Source organism: Arvicanthis niloticus, chromosome 23 (assembly GCF_011762505.2).
Source record: "Arvicanthis niloticus isolate mArvNil1 chromosome 23, mArvNil1.pat.X, whole genome shotgun sequence".
In the NCBI taxonomy this organism is placed as follows: Eukaryota; Metazoa; Chordata; class Mammalia; order Rodentia; family Muridae; genus Arvicanthis; species Arvicanthis niloticus.
The window spans coordinates 7944534-7965005 of record NC_133430.1 but is presented as its reverse complement, the minus strand read 5'-3'; the positions used below and the strand labels follow the sequence as shown (position 1 = coordinate 7965005).

Genomic DNA, 20472 nt, shown 5'->3' with positions numbered 1-20472 from the left:
GCATCTGCACCCACTGACACCTCTCTAGTTACCGGCCATGCTTGGTGACGCTTTTGGTGCAGAGATACTTGGCCCTGGAAGTCTCTGAGTGGGGCCCAGGGCCTCTGGATCAGGGGGTCACCTTCTAGCCCTGCATTTGTTTCTTTGGTTTCTCCCATTGTGGATGACTTTACTTTTCTCCTGGGTTTCCGTGGAACTTGTTAATTATTGGCTTTAAGACGTGTTGTAACTGCATCAGCTTTTCATCTGAGCGTTTCCCCTGTGCCTCTCAGTGCAGGTGTGATTAACCTCCTCGGCAGGAAAATGGAGACAGTGTGTCTGTGAACAGACGCTGTCTGCACCTCTGCCGAGGACCATGATTGGCAGCTTTTGGAACCTAATGTCATGTTTCCAGCTTTCTGTCAGGGCTACCTGAAAATTAGCAGAGAACCTAAGCTCCGTGTCTTCTGCAGTTAACTAATCTCTTGTGCACACTGTCAACTACAAAGCAAGAACTGTTTTAGACTACTGTGGACCCAGGATAGTCCTATGTAGTACCATCTACTTTTAGCCAGGGTCCATTTCCCTCCCTTCTTTCAATTCAAGAGCCTTGGGTTTCAAGACTTTCCTAGTTTGTAGGAAAGCACACAGTAGGGGCACTTGTTGGGTAGAGTATCATTCCTAGTCCCTCCAGGTTTGTAGCACAGGAGACATGGGACACAGGTTTGTAGCATACACTGTTAACCACTCAGGATGGCAGTGTTCAAGCAGCGCTTCCTAAGGCGAGGGATTAGGGTAGGAAGGGAGCACAGCATAGAGAAAAGCCTGCATTATATGCAAAGGCTGAGGAGCTGGGCGGGGCTTTGGCCTGACACACTCCATTTCAGTGAGGCATAGAACAGGCAGGATGACAGGTGGCTCAGATTGTCCAGAGCCTCTGCCCTAACAGAATATGAGCTTCCCGTCATAAGAAGGGAGAGAGTTAGAGGGATCAGGAGACAGTGGCTAAGAGGTGAGAGAGGCTGCACTAGCCATCATGGTGTCTCACTGCTGAGTTATGTGTGCAACTGTAGGTTCCACATATCAAATACTATCCAGCTGAGGCTTGGATTGCTTCTATGAGTTTTCCAGGAACTGCCATGACAAAATCCAATAATTACTCACAATTATTTGAATTATCACACCTGCTTGTTTATTGCCTGGTTGCATGTTTGTTTGTTTTGACAGGCCACAGTTGCTGGTTTGGAAGGACTGGGTGATATTGTGTCTGTTTCCTGCACAGAAAATGAAATATTTTTCCTAAAGGGAGATAGGAACATTATAAGGATTTCAAGCAGACCTGAAGGACGCGCATCCATAGGTTTGTATTAACTGCCAAGTGTGCTGCTGTGTGTGCTGTCAGTCCTCTGATCTAGAGTGTCTGTCCTGCTTAGGGTAGGAAGAGTGCGCTTAAAGTCAGGTGTACACCTTTAACCCCAGCACTCAGGGAGGCAGCTCCAGGACAGCCAAGGCTACCCAGAGAGGCCCTGTCCTGAAGAACCAAAAAAAGTTCCGTCATTGGGGTTTGCTTAAGCAAGGAGGTATTTAGAGGCTTGTCATGGAGGTGAACCTACTTTAAGGTGTGTTAGGCAGTTTGATGGCGGTAGAGCTTCCTCCAGGTGTGAAGAGAAAATCAGAAACCACTTACCTCATCCAGGTGCCCTATCTGAGACTCTGTGTGTGATTAATGTCTCCAAGGCACAGGGTTGTGTAATTTTAAAACAATGACATTTGTAATTTCCTGTACATCTCTTGCCCTAGACACAGACTGTCCTTTGGGATTGTTATTTTCTCCTGTGCTTTGGATCTTATTTTACGGTTTATGCAAACCATAATGGTTTTTGTTTATTTGTTTTGATTTAGACTGGATCTTATAGCCCAGGTTGACCCAAAGTTGCATTCCTTCTGCCTTAGCCTCTCAAATACTAGGATCACAGGTTTCTGCCACAGAAGCAGGCTCTTGTCTTGTTTGGTTGGTTTTGCAGGGCTGGGATTCAGCTCCAGCCCTTGCACATGTTAAGTACGCGCTCTATAACTGCTAATGAGCAAAGAAGCGTAACAGTGTTTTCAGGTAGCTTGATGTAGCTGGGGCTCGATGCTGAACTTGCTTTTGGGGGTGATGCCAGCATGCTAGCCTTGCCTTACTATCGCCATTTATCTTTCCCAAAGTAGAGAGTGGTTTGGGGTGAATATTCTAAACCCAGGATCCCTATAAGAAGTGCATGTAAGATTTATGAGCTGTATAAGAAGGTCCAGTGTGGCCCACAGTGCTGCACAGGAGAACTTTATCTGTGGAGCTGACTGCTTCAGATGTGCTCTGTCTGGTAGCACATCACTGGCCATCTGTGGTGAGCGCTTCAGGTGGCGAGTGCTACTAATAATTCGAATTTTAAATGTTGCTTAATTTCAATTAATTTGAATTTTGGAAGTCACGTTTTGCTAGTGGTTCCACATAACACATACAGTTCTAGACCTAGCACTCCCATTACTTTGTGTGATCTTTGGCAAGTCACTGCAGAACAGAGTTGAGTCTCTCTCCTTGCCAGTGTGTACTCAGGCACCCACAGTCAGCCCAGTGACAACCCTCAGGAGAAGGTTTGTACCTCAAGCATAAGAGTCCATAAATTTTCTTGATGACTGTTACCTGGCACCTTGTACAGTGCATAGCACCCAGTAGATGATCTGTCAAAGTGCACAGCACTTTCGTGGTGAGGTGTTGAAACTGGAAGCTCTAGCCCTGGAGAACTCAGTGCTTTGTTGAATGGAGGGAGTTCCACTACAGTGGGACATTTACTGCTCTTTAACACAGAACTCATGTCCCACACAGGGCCTTCACCCTGCTCCATGCTTGCACTGACACTGACCTCCATATGTCCTCTGCTGGGAACCCACTCTAGTGGGAAATTACTTCTCTTCTTTGAATTTCAAGGAATGAAAATTTCAAGAATGTCTCTGATACTATCAAGGTATAATGAAATCATCTTATAAGTAGGGAATTTAACTATACCCTTCCTGACATAGAAACGTTTTAAAAAGTTTATAAAATGGAAATGAGAAGTGTTTTGTATTTAGTGGTATTCTGTTACTGGTAGTGTTTGCAAAAGACAACTATAGTGAATTGTCTTACTGATCTTACTATATGAGCTTCCTTGAACACAAAGTCCCCTGGAATTTCCTGTAGAATCCTTTGAGTTTCTCTGGGTTTGGAGAATTTGGAATTGCTTGATTTTTTTTAGCAGGATGAAGTTGGGTGTTTCGTGGCTGCTGGTGCCCAGGCTGGCAGGCTGAGTGCTGCACCTTACCATCTTCCAAAGAGCCAGCAGTAAACCAATTTCTTCTTTCTCAGTGAGAGACGGTCCAGAGATGACAAGATGTTCTGAGCAGGTCCATGGACAGCATCTGGAGAAGTCACTGGGGGCCACTGTTTGTGAGACAAGGCTTCGAGGCTCTTCTGTGGCCAGTTCTGCAGCCAGTGAGCAGAGGAGCAGGAGCAGTTCACTCAACTCCACAGACAGTGGCTCTGCACTGCTGGTGCCTGGATCTCAGGCTGCCCCTGAGCTGGGCCAGAGTGGTCAGCCATCCTCACAGAGATTCAGTGTCATCAGCTCTGAAGACTTTGACCAGGAGCTTATTGTGAAACCTATCAAAGTGAAGAAGAAGAGGAGGAAGAGAAAGACAGGTACTGTCCTTGGGCAAGTGTACACTTACTCGAGTGGCATCTAGGGTAGCCTGGCCAGAACCTTTGGGGATGTGCACATCAACTGGGAAGGGATGATGCTTTTTACTGAAGGCTCTTGCTGCTCCTGGCAGACAGAGAACTTCACACTGAACCTCCCTACACGTTAACAGTGTGTACATATACACATATGCATCTCTGCAGGGCCTATGTGAGTCAGACATTAATCCATGTGCTCAGGCTCTGATTGAAGGATCTGGATTTTGCTCTTTAATATTTAAGATAATACTTAATATAAGATGTTGGCTTACCATGTGTACCATTCATCAGACCAGAGGCATTACAAACATGTGGGACAGTCATTGAAACAGGGATTTGTTGGACATCTTACATTTTGTCTTGACATGTTACCAGATATGGGTCTTAACATAGAACTGTTTTTTCTTCTTCTGAGGTAGAGATCTATGTAATCTTTCCTGCCTCTGGCTCCCGAGTGCTGGGATAGAGGGCGTTTGCCACCACCCAGGCCACATAAAACTTTTTATGCGCTTCGCTCCTGGGTGCTTATTGAGGCTTGCAGCTAAAGGCTGCTGCAGTGTTGAAAGGAGCGTTAGTGAGCACTTCTGCATTTTGACAAGTTTAACAGTTGGCCTGTAATCCATATGCTTCATTCCTGTTCCACTTTCTCAGCCTTTCACTAATGAAATTCAGTGCTTTTTCAGTGCTCTGGTTGTTTATATAGATCCATGCCTTACTTTGGATGTCCATTTCACCGGACACTGCTGTGCCAAGATCATTTCTACTTAGCAGGTTTCTTCTTTTTCCTCCTCTTCTTTTTATGGGGGGTGTTAGAGCAGAGTCTCACCAAATAGCTAAGGCCAGCCTGGAACTTGCTATGTAGCTCAGACCAGCTCTAAACTCATGAGCCTCCTGTTTCTGCTTCCCAAATTCTGGGACTATAAAGATTAATTTATACCCAATGAAATATCCTTCATTTGAAATATTTTTTCTTGAGCCAAGTGCTTTTTCAGTGCTCTGGTTGTTTATGTAGATTCATGCCTTACTTTGGATGTTCTCATTTTAAATCAGAAGGAGGAAGCAAGAGTACCTGCCACAGTTCCCTGGAGTCTACTCCCTGCTCTGAGCTCCCTGCCGACAGCCCCCAGTCCTTGACCTCAAGTGTTCTGGGCAGCAGTGTGGATCAGTTGAGCACAGAGTCTCCAGACCAGGAGGGCAACCCCAGTGCTGAGGTGAATGGGATCCTACAGGAGAACAATGGCTCGGAAGCATTCCATGTCCTGGAGGTACCTGGACCTGCCCCTCACCCAGTGGACATAGACCTGCTCAGTGGAGTGTTGACTTTATCCTTGCAGCCAGAGGAGGATGTGGGAGGTGCTGACATCATCTCAGGGCTTGAAGAGGAGCTTGGTCCTGCTGATGATGCAGCAGTGCATACAGAGGTATGCCTGCGGGAACAGAACAGCTCTACTGAGGAGCAGGAGGTGGACACCATGGAGTTGAGTGATGCCCAGAGCACTTTTTCTGAAGCCCCTCTTCTGGACTCAAGCATGCTGCCTTCCAGCCTCAGCTGGCCCCCAGGTGCTGAGCAGTGGCTACCTGGGATTGAAGGTTATGAGGTCAGCACTGGGGAGGCCAGCCCTGAAGCAGACATCCTGACCCAGGTGGAGGTCCCTAGCCACCTGAGCTCAAATCCTTGGCATTTACTAACTGATAGTGACACAGGTCAAAAGGAAGCACCCACTTCTGAATGTCACATGGGAAATGTGGAAGGACAGGTGGCTCCTCTTACCTCTGCCTCGGTGGCCAACACCCATGCCCATTGGCTGGACCAACCTTGCCAGGATCAGGCAGTGACATCCAGTGATGAGGAAGACATTTATGCCCATGGACTCCCATCTTCATCCTCGGAGACAAGTGTCACAGAGCTTGGAGCTGGTCGCTCTCTGCAGGAGCTGAGCCAGCCAGGTGCTGAGGAAACCACACTGCTCAAGGCAGATCAGGTCTGTGTGCTGATGCAGGAAACATAACTAGTGTGTGTGGGAGCTGCTGCTTTTCCTTCAAAGAGCATCATGGCAGACTCAATCATTTTCCTTCTTATGGAAATCGTAGTACTGCAAAACCTGTAGCCTTGAAGTCTAGGTTTGGGGGAATTTCCAATGCAGGGATTCTGAATCATTTGAACTATATTATTTCTGATCCCACTCAATTAACCTCCTACCAACATAAGTGGAATCTTTCAAGGCCACACCAATGTAGGCCCTTAAGGTAGCCTGGGGCCATTGGAGCACCACTGTGCAGAGGACTGTTTGCTCTGAGCACAGATGAGGTGGGTAGTTCCTGCCTTCCCCTCAGTCCATTCACTCTTAGGAACATCAGTCTGAATTAGAGGCCTCTCCACAAATGCTGTTGCTGCAGTATCTTTATAGTGCCCCAGGACACACTGCAGAGTAAAGCTCCAATCTGCTGTGAGGCCTCTCAGCCAGTACAATTTATTGTTCTTGGGAGTTTTATGTTTAAAATTACTTTTAAAAACAGGGTCTCTTAACTCATTTGTGGACCACCTGCCTCTGCCTTCTGAGTGCTGGCATCAAAGTCTCGTGCCACCACCCCAGCCCTAAAAATTATGTTTAAGTATTTACTTTCTTTGGTGTGTAAGTCTTCACAAATATGTTTGGCTTCAGAGCTAGCTAGCCATACCAGCATATCCCCTAGGAGCTGATGTGAGGCCCACCACTGCATCATCCATGCTGAGAGCATGTGATGCTTACCAGCTCACACCATGTGCAGCTCTGGGCTGAGCACTTCACACACTTAAGTCATTTTTAAAAAACAAACTAGGGGGACTGGAGACATGGCTCAGCAGTTCTGACTAGAGGTCCTTCCTGAGTTCAATTCCCAGCACTCATGGCTCACAACCATCTGTAATTGGATCTGATGCCCTCTACTGATGTGTCTGAAGACAGCTACAGTGTACTCATAAATTAAATAAATAAATCTTTAGAACAACAAACAAACAAACTAGGATGTGGGTGCAGTCATTCCCATTATATGGAGGAGGAAGTTGAGCCTCAGAAGAGTAAAGTAGTGTCTGCACCAGGTCACGTTACAAGTGAAGATCAGAACGGCTCAGGACTCTGCCCTGTTCTTTGTCTTCTATCTCAGAACCTGGGTGGCTTGTTCAGCATCCTGCCTTCATCTTTTCAGTGCACTGCTTCCTGAGTGCTCTGACAGTGCCTGTGTTCATGCTGGGAGCTCAGAGCAAGTGGCAGCTAGCTGTGGACTCCATGTCTCTGGGAAGCCAGGTGCATGCTCAGAGCATCAGTTAAGTGGGACGGGGATAAGGGTGTTGAGTCAAGTGCAGAGCTACGGGAAGCCACAGCAGTGTGATCAGCTGACAGAGCGTTAGCTGGCAGAGCACATCTGTCAGTGGATCTTAGGACTCCAGCTTAAGAAAGCCCTCACCCATGGAAAAGGACCCCGGAGCTCTTAAGTTTCTCTACTAAGCTTTGTCATACCTGGTCTTGCTCCAAATAGCAGAAAAGTTGAGAAATGTTTGGGTTGTTTGTTTGTTTGTTTGTTTGTTTGTTAAGGCAAGGGCTAAGAGAATATTTTGCTGTGGTGAACAAAGCCAGGTGGAAAAAGGTAAAAACCATTCTCTTTCATAACACTAGCTTTCATATCAGGTATCTGTACAAGTATGTCTAAAGTAAACCTTTATTTAGCTTTGACTTTTGAACAAATCCTAGCACCATGGGACCAGCATGACAAGTCAGTGGGTTAGGGCTGACACTAAGACTGAGGACTTGAGTGCCATCTCTAGGACCCATATGGTGGAAAGAGAGAACCAGCTCTCACAATTGTCTCTGACTACCACATGTGCTATGTATATAGCACACTCATGTGTGTGCATACACATGTTACATTAAATAAGTAATACAAATGATAAAAACAGCAACAAAGCTTTAGTATGCAAAATTCAGATGGTATTTCATCCACACTTCCCCCAGCTGTTCCCATACAGAAGGCCAAGAGTCCAAAGGCTAGAACAGGGTTTGAAAAACTGTAATGCAAACAGTGGTAATGCTGTTCCCATGATGTATCTGTCATAAGTTAAGTGTACAGAAAGTTGATTTACATATATGTATTGATGAACATACCTCCTTGTATAAAGTAAGGTTTGTATAGAATAAAGCCTGGTCTCTTTTGATATGATGTCACACTCTACCAGCATGCGTGGCCTGTATCCTGTACAAGGCATATGTATCAGGATAGCTATAAGCATAGCCCAATGTCAAATTGTAAACTTACTTTAAGTGTTATGTTTTCTTATGCAAACTTTTTTGTGGGAGGTGTGTGACTCAGTTGTGTGGTTCTTGAGTGTGGACTTGCAACGTGACAATGTCTTGTTTTGACAAGTGGTTGTATATACCTTCAAGCATTACTTAGGAAGGGTACTGTGCCATGAGAAAGTATTATCCAAGGATGTTATGGGGCCTTCCATAAGGACCACAACTCCTATTCCAGAATGTTCCTGAGACTGGATCCAAGGAGAGCAGGGGTAGGCAAGGCTTCTCAATGATTCTTTGACTTCAGTATCCTGCCCACTTGTCTTCTTGGTGACAGTATTATGAAGGCAGCAGTGTCCCCTGCCACAGAACTCACTGGCCTCTGTCCTTATTAGTTTGCAGAGAGCTGGATGGGCTACTCGGGTCCTGGCTATGGCATCCTCAGCTTGGCGGTCTCGGAAAAGTTTATCTGGTGCCTGGACTACAAAGGTGGCCTGTTCTGCAGTGCCCTGCCTGGTGCAGGGCTGCGCTGGCAGAGGTTTGAAGATGCTGTCCAGCAGATGGCAGTCTCTCCCTCAGGTTCGCCTCCCAGCTCCCACTTCCCAACCCCCAACACAGCTCCCAGCTCACAAGGCAGCTCTCCTCTGGCAACAGCAAAGTGTCAACAGATTGACCTTCCTGCCAGCTTAGCTGGGTACTGTAAAGATCATGAATGCTTCCTTTGACACCGGTTAGGGTGATAGGTGTTCAGCATACTTGCTTGGGTTTTTTGGGTTTTTTGTTTTTGTTTTTGTTTTTTTTGGTTTTTGGTTTTTGGTTTTTTTGTTTTGTTTTGTTTTTTGTTTTTTACTTAGTAATTGCAGTGATAACACAAGGACATATTTTTGTAAGTTATACTAATAATTTGAGTTTTGAGGTTCTTTTTTTTTTCTCTCCTCATGTTGAAACACTAAATCCTCATAAAAATACCATGTATTTCGGTTTGTCAGGGTTGCTCTAAAGCAACTGAACTTGTGAAGACAGGCTGACTGTGTGCTGGATGTGCTAGGAAATGTTTCCCTGACTGCAGTAGCAGGAGTCCTCACACTGTGTGCATTGGTTAGCATTTCAGTGTTGCGTGAGCACATGCAGACTTTTTGAGTACAGTTCTGAGGCTGAGATAACTCCCTTAGCTATGGAGACTCATCTACTCATTAGTGGTTTTCTTTCTTTGTTTTGTTTTTAGACATGGCCATGCTATACAGCAAGGCTGACCTTGAATTCACTGTGGAGTTCTGGCTGGCCTCAGGCTGGGTCCTCCTCCCTCAGCCTCCCAAGAGCTGGGGTTATAGGCATGACCCCACTATGCTTCATTTGTGCTTCTGAAGCAGTGGGTGCCATGGAGGAGAAGCAAAAGAAGGGGCATTCTTGTTAAAGTGTTAGTTTATTAGTTGTTTGTTCACTTTCACTCACTGTTTGCTTGGCACCGATTTTCCCTGGAGACTGAGTGAGATAATAGCCCACTCCATTAGCTGGTGTTGTATAATTGTATATCTTCATTTTTTTCCTATACCTTTAAGCTCCTCCTCCTAGCCATTTAGAAGTGTTGGTTCTCTGCTAATTGTATTAATTATTTTTTATTTTCCCAACCATTCCTTGATTGCAGTGGTTGGAGCTGTCTGTCTCTGTGAGATCATTTTTCTCAGCTGAGCCCATCCTCTTTGGATGCTTCAGGCTCTGTAGTGATGCAGGGCTGGGCTCGGGGAGAGACCTTGGCAGGTCAGTTCATGCATTCCTTGGTATTCCTTACCTGGCCTAATGCCGTAGCCTTCTCCCATAGTGCCTCATTTATCTGTTCCCTAGAATTCTTTTGAATGAAAACATGCTGACCCAACTCACATACACATAAGTGATCTAGAAAAGGCCCTTTCTCAAGGTTAGTGTTGGGCACTAATTGTGCCTCATGTGTCAGTGGACAGGTACCTAATGAAATGTCACTTCTCTCCCCCGACATGAGTCTTGCCCACCCCCATGCTATGTGGTGGATTTCTCCTTTCATCCAGCCTTTAGATCAGTCCCAGAAGGTGGAAATGACCCACTTTTCAGTTGAGAAAAGTGAGACTTGGACACATTCATATGTTGTCGGACAACATAGAGCTGGTGGGTTTAAACTCTGGCATGGTGGGCTTTTCCTGAGTTGGAAGCAACAAGATGTATTTTAGAAAGCTATCCCTTGCAGTGCCAAGAATGGAGCATTTGTACAGGTGAATCTCATGTGTGTTGATCAGTGAGTAGAATTTTTTTCTCCTAGGGGCTCTTCTCTGGAAGATTGAACAGAAATCTAACCGTGCGTTTGCTTGTGGCAAAGTCACCATCAAAGGGAAGCGGCACTGGTACGAGGCTCTGCCCCAGGCTGTGTTTGTGGCCCTGAGTGATGACACAGCCTGGATCATCAGGACCAACGGAGATCTGTACCTTCAGACAGGTAGTCGAAGGCCATATACCTTGTCCTTGTCATTTGCTGATTCTGCAGCTAGTCACATCCTGAGAGCAGTCACAGGATGCAGAGACCAAAAACCAAGTTAAGTGAGAACATTTCTAGAAGCACTGTTTGCCATGGAAGAGCAATTCCCCTGACACAGACTAGTCTGGACAGGAATGAATAAATGACTGAGTGCAGGCCAGGATGCTGTGTGGGCCAAGCCCGATGCTCCTTCTGCCCATGCCCTGTGCGTATCCTGGAGTATCCAGGACGAGAGGAAAGCAGAAATAGCCATGACTTGACATCTCCCTCTTTTCTCAGCTGGGTCAAAGCCTGGACACATACTTACATGTGGATTGGGGGGAAATAACTAGAAGTAATTCACTGTAAATAGCAGGTTGACTCGCCCTAGGAAACTGCCCTCAGGGAAACCTTTAGCTGCTAGACCTGGCACAGTGGGACTCATTTCTTTAAAATACACTGTAATGAGTCAGTGTCTGCGTACTGTCAGCAGGGGGACTGTGTACTGTCAGGGGGAAATGTCCTTGGGAGCAGGGGCTGTCATGAGGCCATGTTGGAGTTACATGAAGATTGATCTAGTCATTTAATACTGATTCTGTGAACATGGCTTCATCTTTGGAGTGAGTTATCAGCCAGGAATGGTTCTCCAGGTGTGGAATGTCTCTGGTGTGGAAGTCATCACCTGGTCATCAGCACTGCCAACTTCATGGACATGTGTGGGGCTCTAGCCTTCAGCTTAGTTAATTCTTATGTATTTCAGTGGGAACAGGCCACTCTGATACACACGTGCACATCTAGCTTTCAAGGTATTTGACTCTGGTCATGGCAGGAAAGGGGATGCTTTGGACCTACATGTAAGGAAGGAGCAGGTGACCTCCAACCATGGTGTCAGAGCAGTTGTTTTTAACACTTTTTTAATATTTATTTTACATATGTGAGTACACTGTCACTGTCTTCAGACACACTAGAAGAGGGCATCAGATCCCATTACAGATGGTTGTGAACCACCATGTGGTTGCTGGGAACTGAACTCAGGACCTCTGGAAGAGCAGTCAGTGCTCTTAACCACTGAGCCATCTCTCTAGCCCCAGAGTAGTTTTCATAGCACCCTGTGCCTTCCTGTCCTACTGAATTAGAATCTGCAGTTGACACCATTTGCACAAAGATGTCCTGTGGGCAAGTCCTCGTTGTTGCAAACTCTGCTGGTACCCTTGTGATTATACTACTAGGACCTACTTCAGACCAAAGCTATAGAACATGAGATGTACATATTATCTGTCCAGCCTGCTCCCTTAGTAGTTACCTTTGATATCATTTAGATACATGACACACATCACTGACAGCCACCAAGAGGTGAGGGAAGCTCCTGGGAACTCTGTCTGTGCACAAGCCTTGCAGTATAAGTCTGGGGTTTTACCTGAGAAGTTGTACTTGAAAAGGTATCTATTATGAAAGACCACAGATAGCAAAAGTACCAAAAAAGAAAACCACAGATTAAAATAGAGTATGCCATGCTGCTACTGAGTCTGCGGGGCTCCTCCTCTCTCACTACAGGTCTCAGCGTGGATCGGCCCTGCGCCCGAGCCGTGAAGGTCGATTGTCCCTACCCCCTGTCCCAGATTGCAGCCCGGAACAGTGTGGTGTGGGCACTGACAGAGCAGAGGGCCCTCCTGTATCGGGAGGGCGTGAGCAGTTTCTGTCCTGAAGGGGAACAGTGGAAGTGTGATATTGTCAGGTATGGGCCCCAGCACTGTTACATTTATTCCTGACCAGCCACCTAGGTGAGCCTTTTCTGGCAAAACCAACAACTACAGGTTTCATGGTGGTGGAGTTTTTGCTATTTGTCAGAGTTGGCCTCAGCAGACTGGCCTGTGCTCCTCTGCTGGCAGACTGCAAAGGGCACATTACAGTTTGTGTTGGGATTTCGGTATAGGGCTCAGCTGGTAGTGTTTGCCTAGCGTGCACAAGACCCTGAGCTCCATCCTCAGCAGTACATACACTCAGCGGAGTAACACATGACTATTACGTGATCACTTAGGAGATAGAGGCAACCAGTGATTGCATCAGCTTAGAGTCATCCTCAGCCTTGGATACTTGTCTCCAAAAAAAGTGTAGGATAGAGAGATGGCTAAGAAGTTAAGAACATTGGCTGCTCTTCCAGAGGTCCTGAGTTCAGTTCCCAGCAACCACATGGTGGCTCACAACCATCTGTAATGGGATCTGGTGTCCTCTTCTGGCATTCAGGCAGAACATTACATATGTATAATAATAGAGAGAAAGAAAGGAAGGCAGCTTAATCCCAGACTCAGGAGGCAGAGGCAGGCGGATTTCTGAGTTCGAGGCCAGCCTGGTCTACAGAGTGAGTTCCAGGACAGCCAGGACTACACAGAGAGACCCTGTCTCAAAAAACCAAAAAAAAAAAAAAAAAAAAAAAAAAAAAAGAAAGAAAGAAAGGAAGGAAGGAAGGCAGGAAGGAAAGAAGAAAGTCTAATAAAAATGAAAGAGAGAGAGAGAAGGAAGGAAGGAAAGACAGAAAGGAAAGAAGGAAAGAAAAAGAAAGAAAGAAAGGAAGGAAGGAAGAAAGAAAGTCCAATAAAAAAATGTTCTGGAGTATCAGAGAGTCACTAGGTCACATGTTCTCTGTGTGGAGTTTCTTGCTGTCACGGTTCTGTTGTGAGTCTGTGATGGTTAGATAAAAATGCTTATTGGTATTTTTATCCTAGTTAGTTGAAATTTGTTCTGGACTATATCTTTTTAACATATAAGATTTGGGACTGGTGGTGGTGGCACACACCTTTAGTCTCAACACTTGGGAAGCAGAGGCAGACTAATTTCTGAGTCCGAGGACAGCTTGTTCTACAGAGCAAGTTACAGGATAGCCAGGGATACATAGCTGTCTAGAGGGGAAAAAAATTTGCTTATACATTCCAGGTCAGAATGATGTTGATTTAGGTTCAGCTAGCCAGCAAATCTTCCTGCTGGGAAGCAGGATGCTCTGGGGCCTAGGTGTACAAGATAGCCAAAACTCAACCCCTTCAACTTAGAGGGGAGCTGTGCCTCAGCCAGCTGGGTGACAGTTGATGTCAAGACAGAGAGCACAAAGCAGTGGGGAGCTGTTGATTGCCCTTAGTGGTTGGGTAGGCAGCATGCCAAGGCTAGCCTCAACTGAGCCCCAAAGCTGCCAAGGGTATCCCCAGAGGAAGAATGGAACGGCAGACTCATCAGAGATGATAGTATCTGCCAGAGACAGCGATACACCACAGCTGACATGGGGGAAGGTGGGAAGAAGTGCAGGTGCTCTTGGCCTAAGTGCCTGCTCACTTGTGACCTGTAGCTTTCTTCTACTACCGCGTCTTTCCAAAGCAGCCGTGTCTGGACAGTAAGTACTGCCCAGCAGTGTACCTTAGGCCCAGCTCCTTCCTTGTGGCTCGGTCATCCACTCCTGTTTAGCCTGTTCAGAGACACTCAGTGACGCAGCCTTCTGCATACTGTGCCTCCTAGGTGGGGCTGACGCTGTGTTCTCTCACTACCAGTGAAAGGCAAACTCTGGAGCCTGTCTGCATAACTCTTGGAGATCAGCACACACTCTGGGCCCTGGACATTCATGGGAAGCTGTGGTTCAGAACTGGCGTGATTCCCAAGAAGCCCCAAGGAGATGATGATCATTGGTGGCAGGTAACTGATGGGACTTTCTCTGACTTACAGACCCACACTTTCTGCCGTATCTCTTTTCCTTAAGAGACTGGATTAAATTAGTAGTGTTTACTTTTTCCATGTAGTAGATGCGACTTTCCTATGGTTGGGTATATTTAAAAATGCACAGAAACTTTCCCTCATAGGAAATGACTTGTAAAAGCTTTCTTCACTTTAATACAGGCTGGAATTTATTTATTTATTTAAATGTTATTTAGGCATTCACCATTATAGGCTAAATAAATCCAGTGACATCCATTTGAAGATCCGGGTAATAATGATGTTTAATTCTGAACTAACATGCTAAGAAAAGAGACCAAACAATAGGTTTGGAAACCCAACCCACAATTAAAACTCATCTATCTCTACTTGCTTGAAAGGCCTTTAAGTAAATGATATTTCAACAAAGAACTGAGCATTTCCCCACATGCTGCCGGTGAAGAGAGTACTGTGAGGAGTAGGGGGTGGTCCTAGCCCAGCCTTGGGTGGATTTTGCAAGGAGCATCCACTTTCCTGTCTTGGCACCATCCAGAGCTAAGCTTTTAGCTGTCTCATACACACATTGTGCCCAAGGTGGTTCTGACAGATGTGCAGTGTGATTCCTCACCTCTGTGTCTCCTTGGTCTGCCTAGTGAGGCTTGTCTTGAGCGTGCTGCTCTCCTTAGTCTTTCCCATGAAAATGAACATGTATATTACACACACACACGTATATAAAATTTTATATTCTAATATTTGAGGTTTACATGATTCAGAAGTAACTGTCATATATGAACATGCACATGTAAACAGCATATAAGTATATATACATATCTGTATGTGTTAAATTCTGGTGGAATTTTTTGTATATGTATAATAAGCATGCATGTTTTGTATATGTATAATAAGCATGCATATATGTGTATGTGAGGGCATGGGTGTGTATGTGTCTATTCTTATAGCAGCCAGAGTTGATGTTGGGAATCCTACTTGATTACTTTCCACTTTATCTGCTGAGGAAGGGTCTCTGGCTGAACCTGAAGCTCACATTCCTTAGCTAGCCAGCTTGAACCAATTTTCAAGCCCTGAGTTTACAAGCAAGCCACTCTGCCTTCCAATACTTAGATGGCTGCTGGGGATCCAGACTCCAGTCCTCACACTGTGTGCTCAGCACTTCATCCACTGAGCCCTTGTTTGGTTGGGTTTTGCCTGTTGGGGTGCTGGGTGCTGCATCCTCCAGTCGTTAGAGTCAACACAAAGAAAGCTGTTGTTTTTTTTTCATAATACACACACTTTCACAGACAGGCACAGAGGCAGAGTGAAATAGTTCTGTGCTTACCTTCTTCTTCTCCTCCTCCTCTTCCTCTTTTTCTTCCTCTTCCTCTTTTTCTTCCTCTTCCTCTTTTTCTTCCTCTTCCTCTTTTTCTTCCTCTTCCTCCTTTTCCTTCTCCTCTTCCTCTTTTTCTTCCTCTTCCTCCTTTTCCTCCTCTTCTTCCTCTTCTTCTTCCTCCTTTTCCTTCTCCTCTTCCTCTTCTTCTTCCTCCTTTTCCTTCTCCTCTTCCTCTTCTTCTTCCTCTTCCTCCTCTTCTTCCTCCTTTTCCTCCTCTTCTTCTTCCTCTTCCTCCTCTTCCTCCTTCTTCTTCTAATGTTTATTTAATGTTTTGCCAGCATGTGTGTCTGTGAGGCTGTCAGAAGCCCTGGAACTAGAGTTACAGACCAATGTGAGCTGCCATGTGGTTGCTGGGAACTGAGCCCAGGACCTCTGGAAGAGCAACCGGTGCTTTTAACCACCGAGCCATCTCTCTAGCTCCATTCTTTACTTTCTTTATGGCTCCAGAAGCAATTATATTTGGCTACTAGGTCTTTCCTTTCTCTTTCAGTGGGAGACCTGCTTCCTGTCACTCTTGGGTATCACAGACTTAGTGTGTGGCTTTGGCGTAGTGACTGCCAGGTCTCCAGTGAGCAGCACTGATCCTGAGTTGCACAGCACCCAGGAGTCCCACAGGCAGTCTGGACACAGAGCTCAGGATGCTGACTGTGGCCGCAGCTCTGTAGTGAGTGGGGCTGTGCTCCTTCACAGATAGAAGGGCAGCATTCATGTGTGATATACTAACTTGCAATCATTTCTTTCGTGTTTGTTTTGTTTTTATATATTTAAGTTCCCTGTAATACTTTCACTTATTATTTCATTGTGTGACCTGGGAATGGATCCTAGGAATAGGGTTTTGTGCCAATCTCTGTAATAAACCTAATGGGCAAAAATCCTAGAGAGGATGGTGAGATTGCTCAGCATGTCAGAGTGCCTGCTAAGCCTGACAGCCTGCGGCTGAGCCCTCGGACCAGCATGGTAGAGGAGGGAGTGACTCCCAAAAGTTGTCCTCTGTGTGTGTGCTGGAGCTTGCATGCCTGCACACATATATAATACACAGATAGAAATAAATGGAATGTAATTTTAAATACTAAAGAGAGTTCTGCTGAGCCAGGCTTCCACCTACTTTGCTTTGGCACAGAGCTAGAGAGATGGCTCAGAGGTTAAGAGCACTTTCTGCTCTTGCAGAGGACCTGGTTCGGTTCCCAACTGGGAGCTCACAAACTTCTGTAATTCCAGTTCTAGGTGTTCTGATATCCTCTTCTAGCCTCTGTAAGCTCCTGTTGTACATACGTACATGCAGGCAAAATACTCACACACAAAATATAAATATCAATAAATATTTTTAAAAAGAACTCTGTCAGAATTGGCTGCCCAGCAATCAAGAAGCTTCCCTCTGGGAGATAGTTGTCCCAAAGTGTCTCTAGCAGTGTCTGTACAGAAGCTTTTCAGGAATGTGTTGAGGTGAGTCGCACATCAGATGGCTTCTAGAATCTTGGAGTCTTCTTGCTTAGGCTGATATCTGATATAAGTTGCAGTATTCATGCTTATAGCTGAAGTAATTGCTTCACACACTTGGTAGAGTTTTTTTAGTGCTCATGTTATGATTCTAAGTATTAAACATTATTGTCATTGGAAACACCTGAATTTAAAACTAAAATTATTCTTTTATTATTTTAACTAGAGTAAAAGGTTTCTTAGGTGAGGCGGGTGCTGTTTAATCACAAAAATGATAATACTTAAGACAGAGCCAAGTGATATAAAAGTAAAATAAGGTGAGAACATTTTCTTCCTTGCCTATGAGCCCGCCGAGGACATAATACAGCTGTTTATTAGCTCCAGTCCTGTGCAGAGGTGTGTGTATGGTCTCGGGCACTTAGCTCCAGTCCTGTGCAGAGGTGTGTGTATGGTCTCGGGCACTTAGCTCCAGTCCTATGCAGAGGTGTGTGTATGGTCTCAGGCACATGGTGGTCTTGCTGTGGGTACTTGTATGTGGGTGTTGCCTTTGGAGGCAGGTGGACTTCGGGACCTGCATCGACAGCAAGGCTCTTCTGGTTCCCTTCCTGCAGGTGAGCATCACAGACTATGTGGTGTTTGACCAGTGCAGCTTGTTCCAGACCATTATGCATGCCACACATTCAGTAGCGACAGCAGCCCAAGCCCCTGTGGAAAAGGTCGCAGATAAACTGCGCATGGCGTTTTGGTCTCAGCAGCTTCAGTGCCAGCCCAGCCTACTAGGGGTTAACAAAACTGGTGTGTGGATCTCCTCAGGGAAGAATGAATTCCATGTTGCTAAAGGAAGTCTCATAGGTGAGTCAATTACTCTAGTTTTCACATTATTTTTACTTTGTTTATCTTTTTTTTTTTTTGTGGTATTGGGAATCTAACCTAGGGACTCACAGAACATTTAATGAGTGGCTGTGAGGTCTCCTCTTGAGATAATACAGTGCCAGTGGGAAAGCGCCCTGTGACAGAGGCACCCAGGCTTCCTGGTCTCTTTCCTTCCTGTTTTCTTTTTCATTCTGTCATTCCTAAATCATGGCGTCTGGACAGTGTGGCATCCCTTTCCTATGAAAACCTAGTATGCTATAATAAAGACATAGGAAGACTAGCTCAGTTTCACAGTCCACTCAGGGCTGGCAGGGAATTGGCTCTGCAAATAAAAGCATATGCCACACCAACCTGCAGGCCTCTGTTCAATCCCTAGAAGTCATGTGAGAATCCAGATACAGCCAGGCATGGTGGCACATGCCTTTAATTCCAGCATACGGGAAGCAAAGGTAGGCAGGCAGAGCTGAGTTCAAGGACAGCCAGGGCTATGTAGAGAAATCCTGTCTCAAAACAAACAAATAGCCAGATACAGTAGAGGCTCAGGAGAGCATGCCTCTGAGGAAATGGGGAGGCAGTGACAGAAGTAGGCAGATGGTCACATACACGGCCCACTGGCAGAACAGGAGACCTTGCCCCCAAAACAAGAGGAAAAGAGAAAACATTACTCCAAAAGTTGTCCCTCTGATCACCACACACATGCCATGACACACTTGTGGACACACTCACACAAAGAATCTTGTTTAAAGTGGGGTATGTGGTTGGGTAGAGATGGCTCAGCAGTTAAGAATATGAGGGTAGGAGTTCAGATCCCAGTACTCACATAACAAGCCAGATATCCTATGCATGCCTGTGACTAGCAACAGGGTGGGCAGAGGCAGGAGAATCTTTAGGGCAACTTTTGGAATCTTTTGGCTTCTAAGCTGGCAAAGAGACCACAGTCCTCAGGATCAGGGAGAACTGTCGCCTGTCCTGTGTGGGGCATGGTAGGAGAGAGCACTCAGGACCCCCTGGACTGGACGAGCATGCTGAGGCACACACACACTCCCACACAGACTCATGGACAATTAAGGAAATCTACAGTCTACTGAGAGAAAATAGTCCATTTACAGGGGGAATTATGGCCACTGTGGGACATGCAGCATGCTGCCCACATCCGTAGATGAGCTGGTATTCACTTCTGAATGACTCCCCTCGATGAGTCTCCTTCAGCTCTGTCCGCTGTGTAGCCTCTTTGGCTTAAGTGAACAAGGTATGGCTCTTCTTGATGGTGCTTAGAGAGATAAGTAGCTCATGCCACTGTGTTTAAGGACACTAGAAATCACCGTAAGAGCTCTGAAGGACAACTATAGACTAAAACAAGAACTGAAGTGTTAGAGATTTTTGCTTGTTGTTTTTTTGTTTTCTTTCCTTAACCCATTTTTATACTTATTGTCTCCAGGAACTTACTGGAATAACGTTGTTCCCCGGGGAACAGCTTCTGCCACAAAATGGGCCTTTGTGTTGGCTTCTCCTGCTCCCACCCAGGATGGTGAGTCAGTCTTAGCCCAGCTGAGAAACGTGGTTGCAAGTTTAGTCAGTGGATAAAAAGTTCAGACCTCCATCTGCCTGTGGCCCTGTGGGTGTGGAGGTGTGGCTTACAGACCCTGAGAGAGGGGACATGGCAGTGCTGTGAACCAGCAGTGCTGGTTAGGCGTTACTCGAGAGAGCTACTAAGTGTGGGTAAGGGTGACAGAGCATGGAAGGTCACCATGCAGTGTGGTAGGAGCTGGCAGCAGATGACTCGCTGAGGTTCTTCCCACTTCTTCCGGAGGACCTAGTTGGATTCCTAGTACTCATACGGCTGCTTGCAACCATCTGAAATTCCAGCTCCAAGAGATCCATACAGTACCTTCTGCCTGCCATGACATGGGTACCAAACACACACACAGTGCAGACACACATGCAGAGAAAACATTCATACACATAAAATAAAAAAATCTAAAAAAAAAAACCTCTAAAAAATAAAAATAGCTGGGTGTGGTGGTGCATACCTTTATTCCCAGCACTGAGGATGTCTGTGAGTTCGAAGCCAGCCTGGTTTACAGAGGGAGTTCTAGGACAGCCAGGGCTGTTACAGAGAAACTCAGCCTCAAACAAACCAATTGGTTTAATTAATTAGTCAATTAAAATAGAAATAAAAGTATTCTAAAACATATGACCACAAGTTTTAGCTAATACTCTACATTATACAGCATGGCGGGGTTTTAATTCCCAAGGATGACTGGCATTCTAAATAGAAACTGTTAACCCTGAAAGTCTCAGGACATCAGAGGACTGCAAGCAAAACCCGAAGACCAGGGTCAGAGGAAAAGGAGTTCCTCCTCCTTCAACTGCCTGCTGCCCACCCATTAGCAGAACAAGAGAAACACCTCCCGAGATACTGCCTGCCCTCTCCTTCCTGGGGACTGAAGAGTAGACAGCCCTAATAATCTATGTTAAAAATATAGACTGCTGACACCAGAGGGCATGCTGATGTCCCTGATCTGTGCTGCTGCCGGACAGCAAGAGGTCCATGATTCATGCTACTGCCGGCTGCTATGGGCAGGGAAACTTCTTTTATAGTGGTATTTCATAGGCCCTG

The 20472-nt window shown here is 45.8% G+C and overlaps 1 protein-coding gene across 4 annotated transcripts in view; it reads left to right on the top strand.

The window, feature by feature from the left end:
* Tecpr2 (tectonin beta-propeller repeat containing 2) overlaps positions 1 to 20472 on the top strand; it is a 103904-nt gene that overhangs the window by 57169 nt on the left and 26263 nt on the right. For 3 of the 4 annotated variants that reach the window (XM_076921115.1, XM_076921117.1, XM_076921116.1), the window contains exons 7-15: positions 1207 to 1339; positions 3365 to 3697; positions 4784 to 5715; positions 8397 to 8580; positions 10292 to 10465; positions 12038 to 12218; positions 14017 to 14158; positions 17591 to 17831; positions 19291 to 19380. In XM_076921115.1, the coding sequence (XP_076777230.1) occupies positions 1207 to 1339; positions 3365 to 3697; positions 4784 to 5715; positions 8397 to 8580; positions 10292 to 10465; positions 12038 to 12218; positions 14017 to 14158; positions 17591 to 17831; positions 19291 to 19380 (2410 nt within the window). Of the gene's footprint in view, positions 1 to 1206; positions 1340 to 3254; positions 3698 to 4783; positions 5716 to 8396; positions 8581 to 10291; positions 10466 to 12037; positions 12219 to 14016; positions 14159 to 17590; positions 17832 to 19290; positions 19381 to 20472 lie in introns of those variants that run through there. The other variant, XM_076921118.1, reaches the window with a different exon arrangement.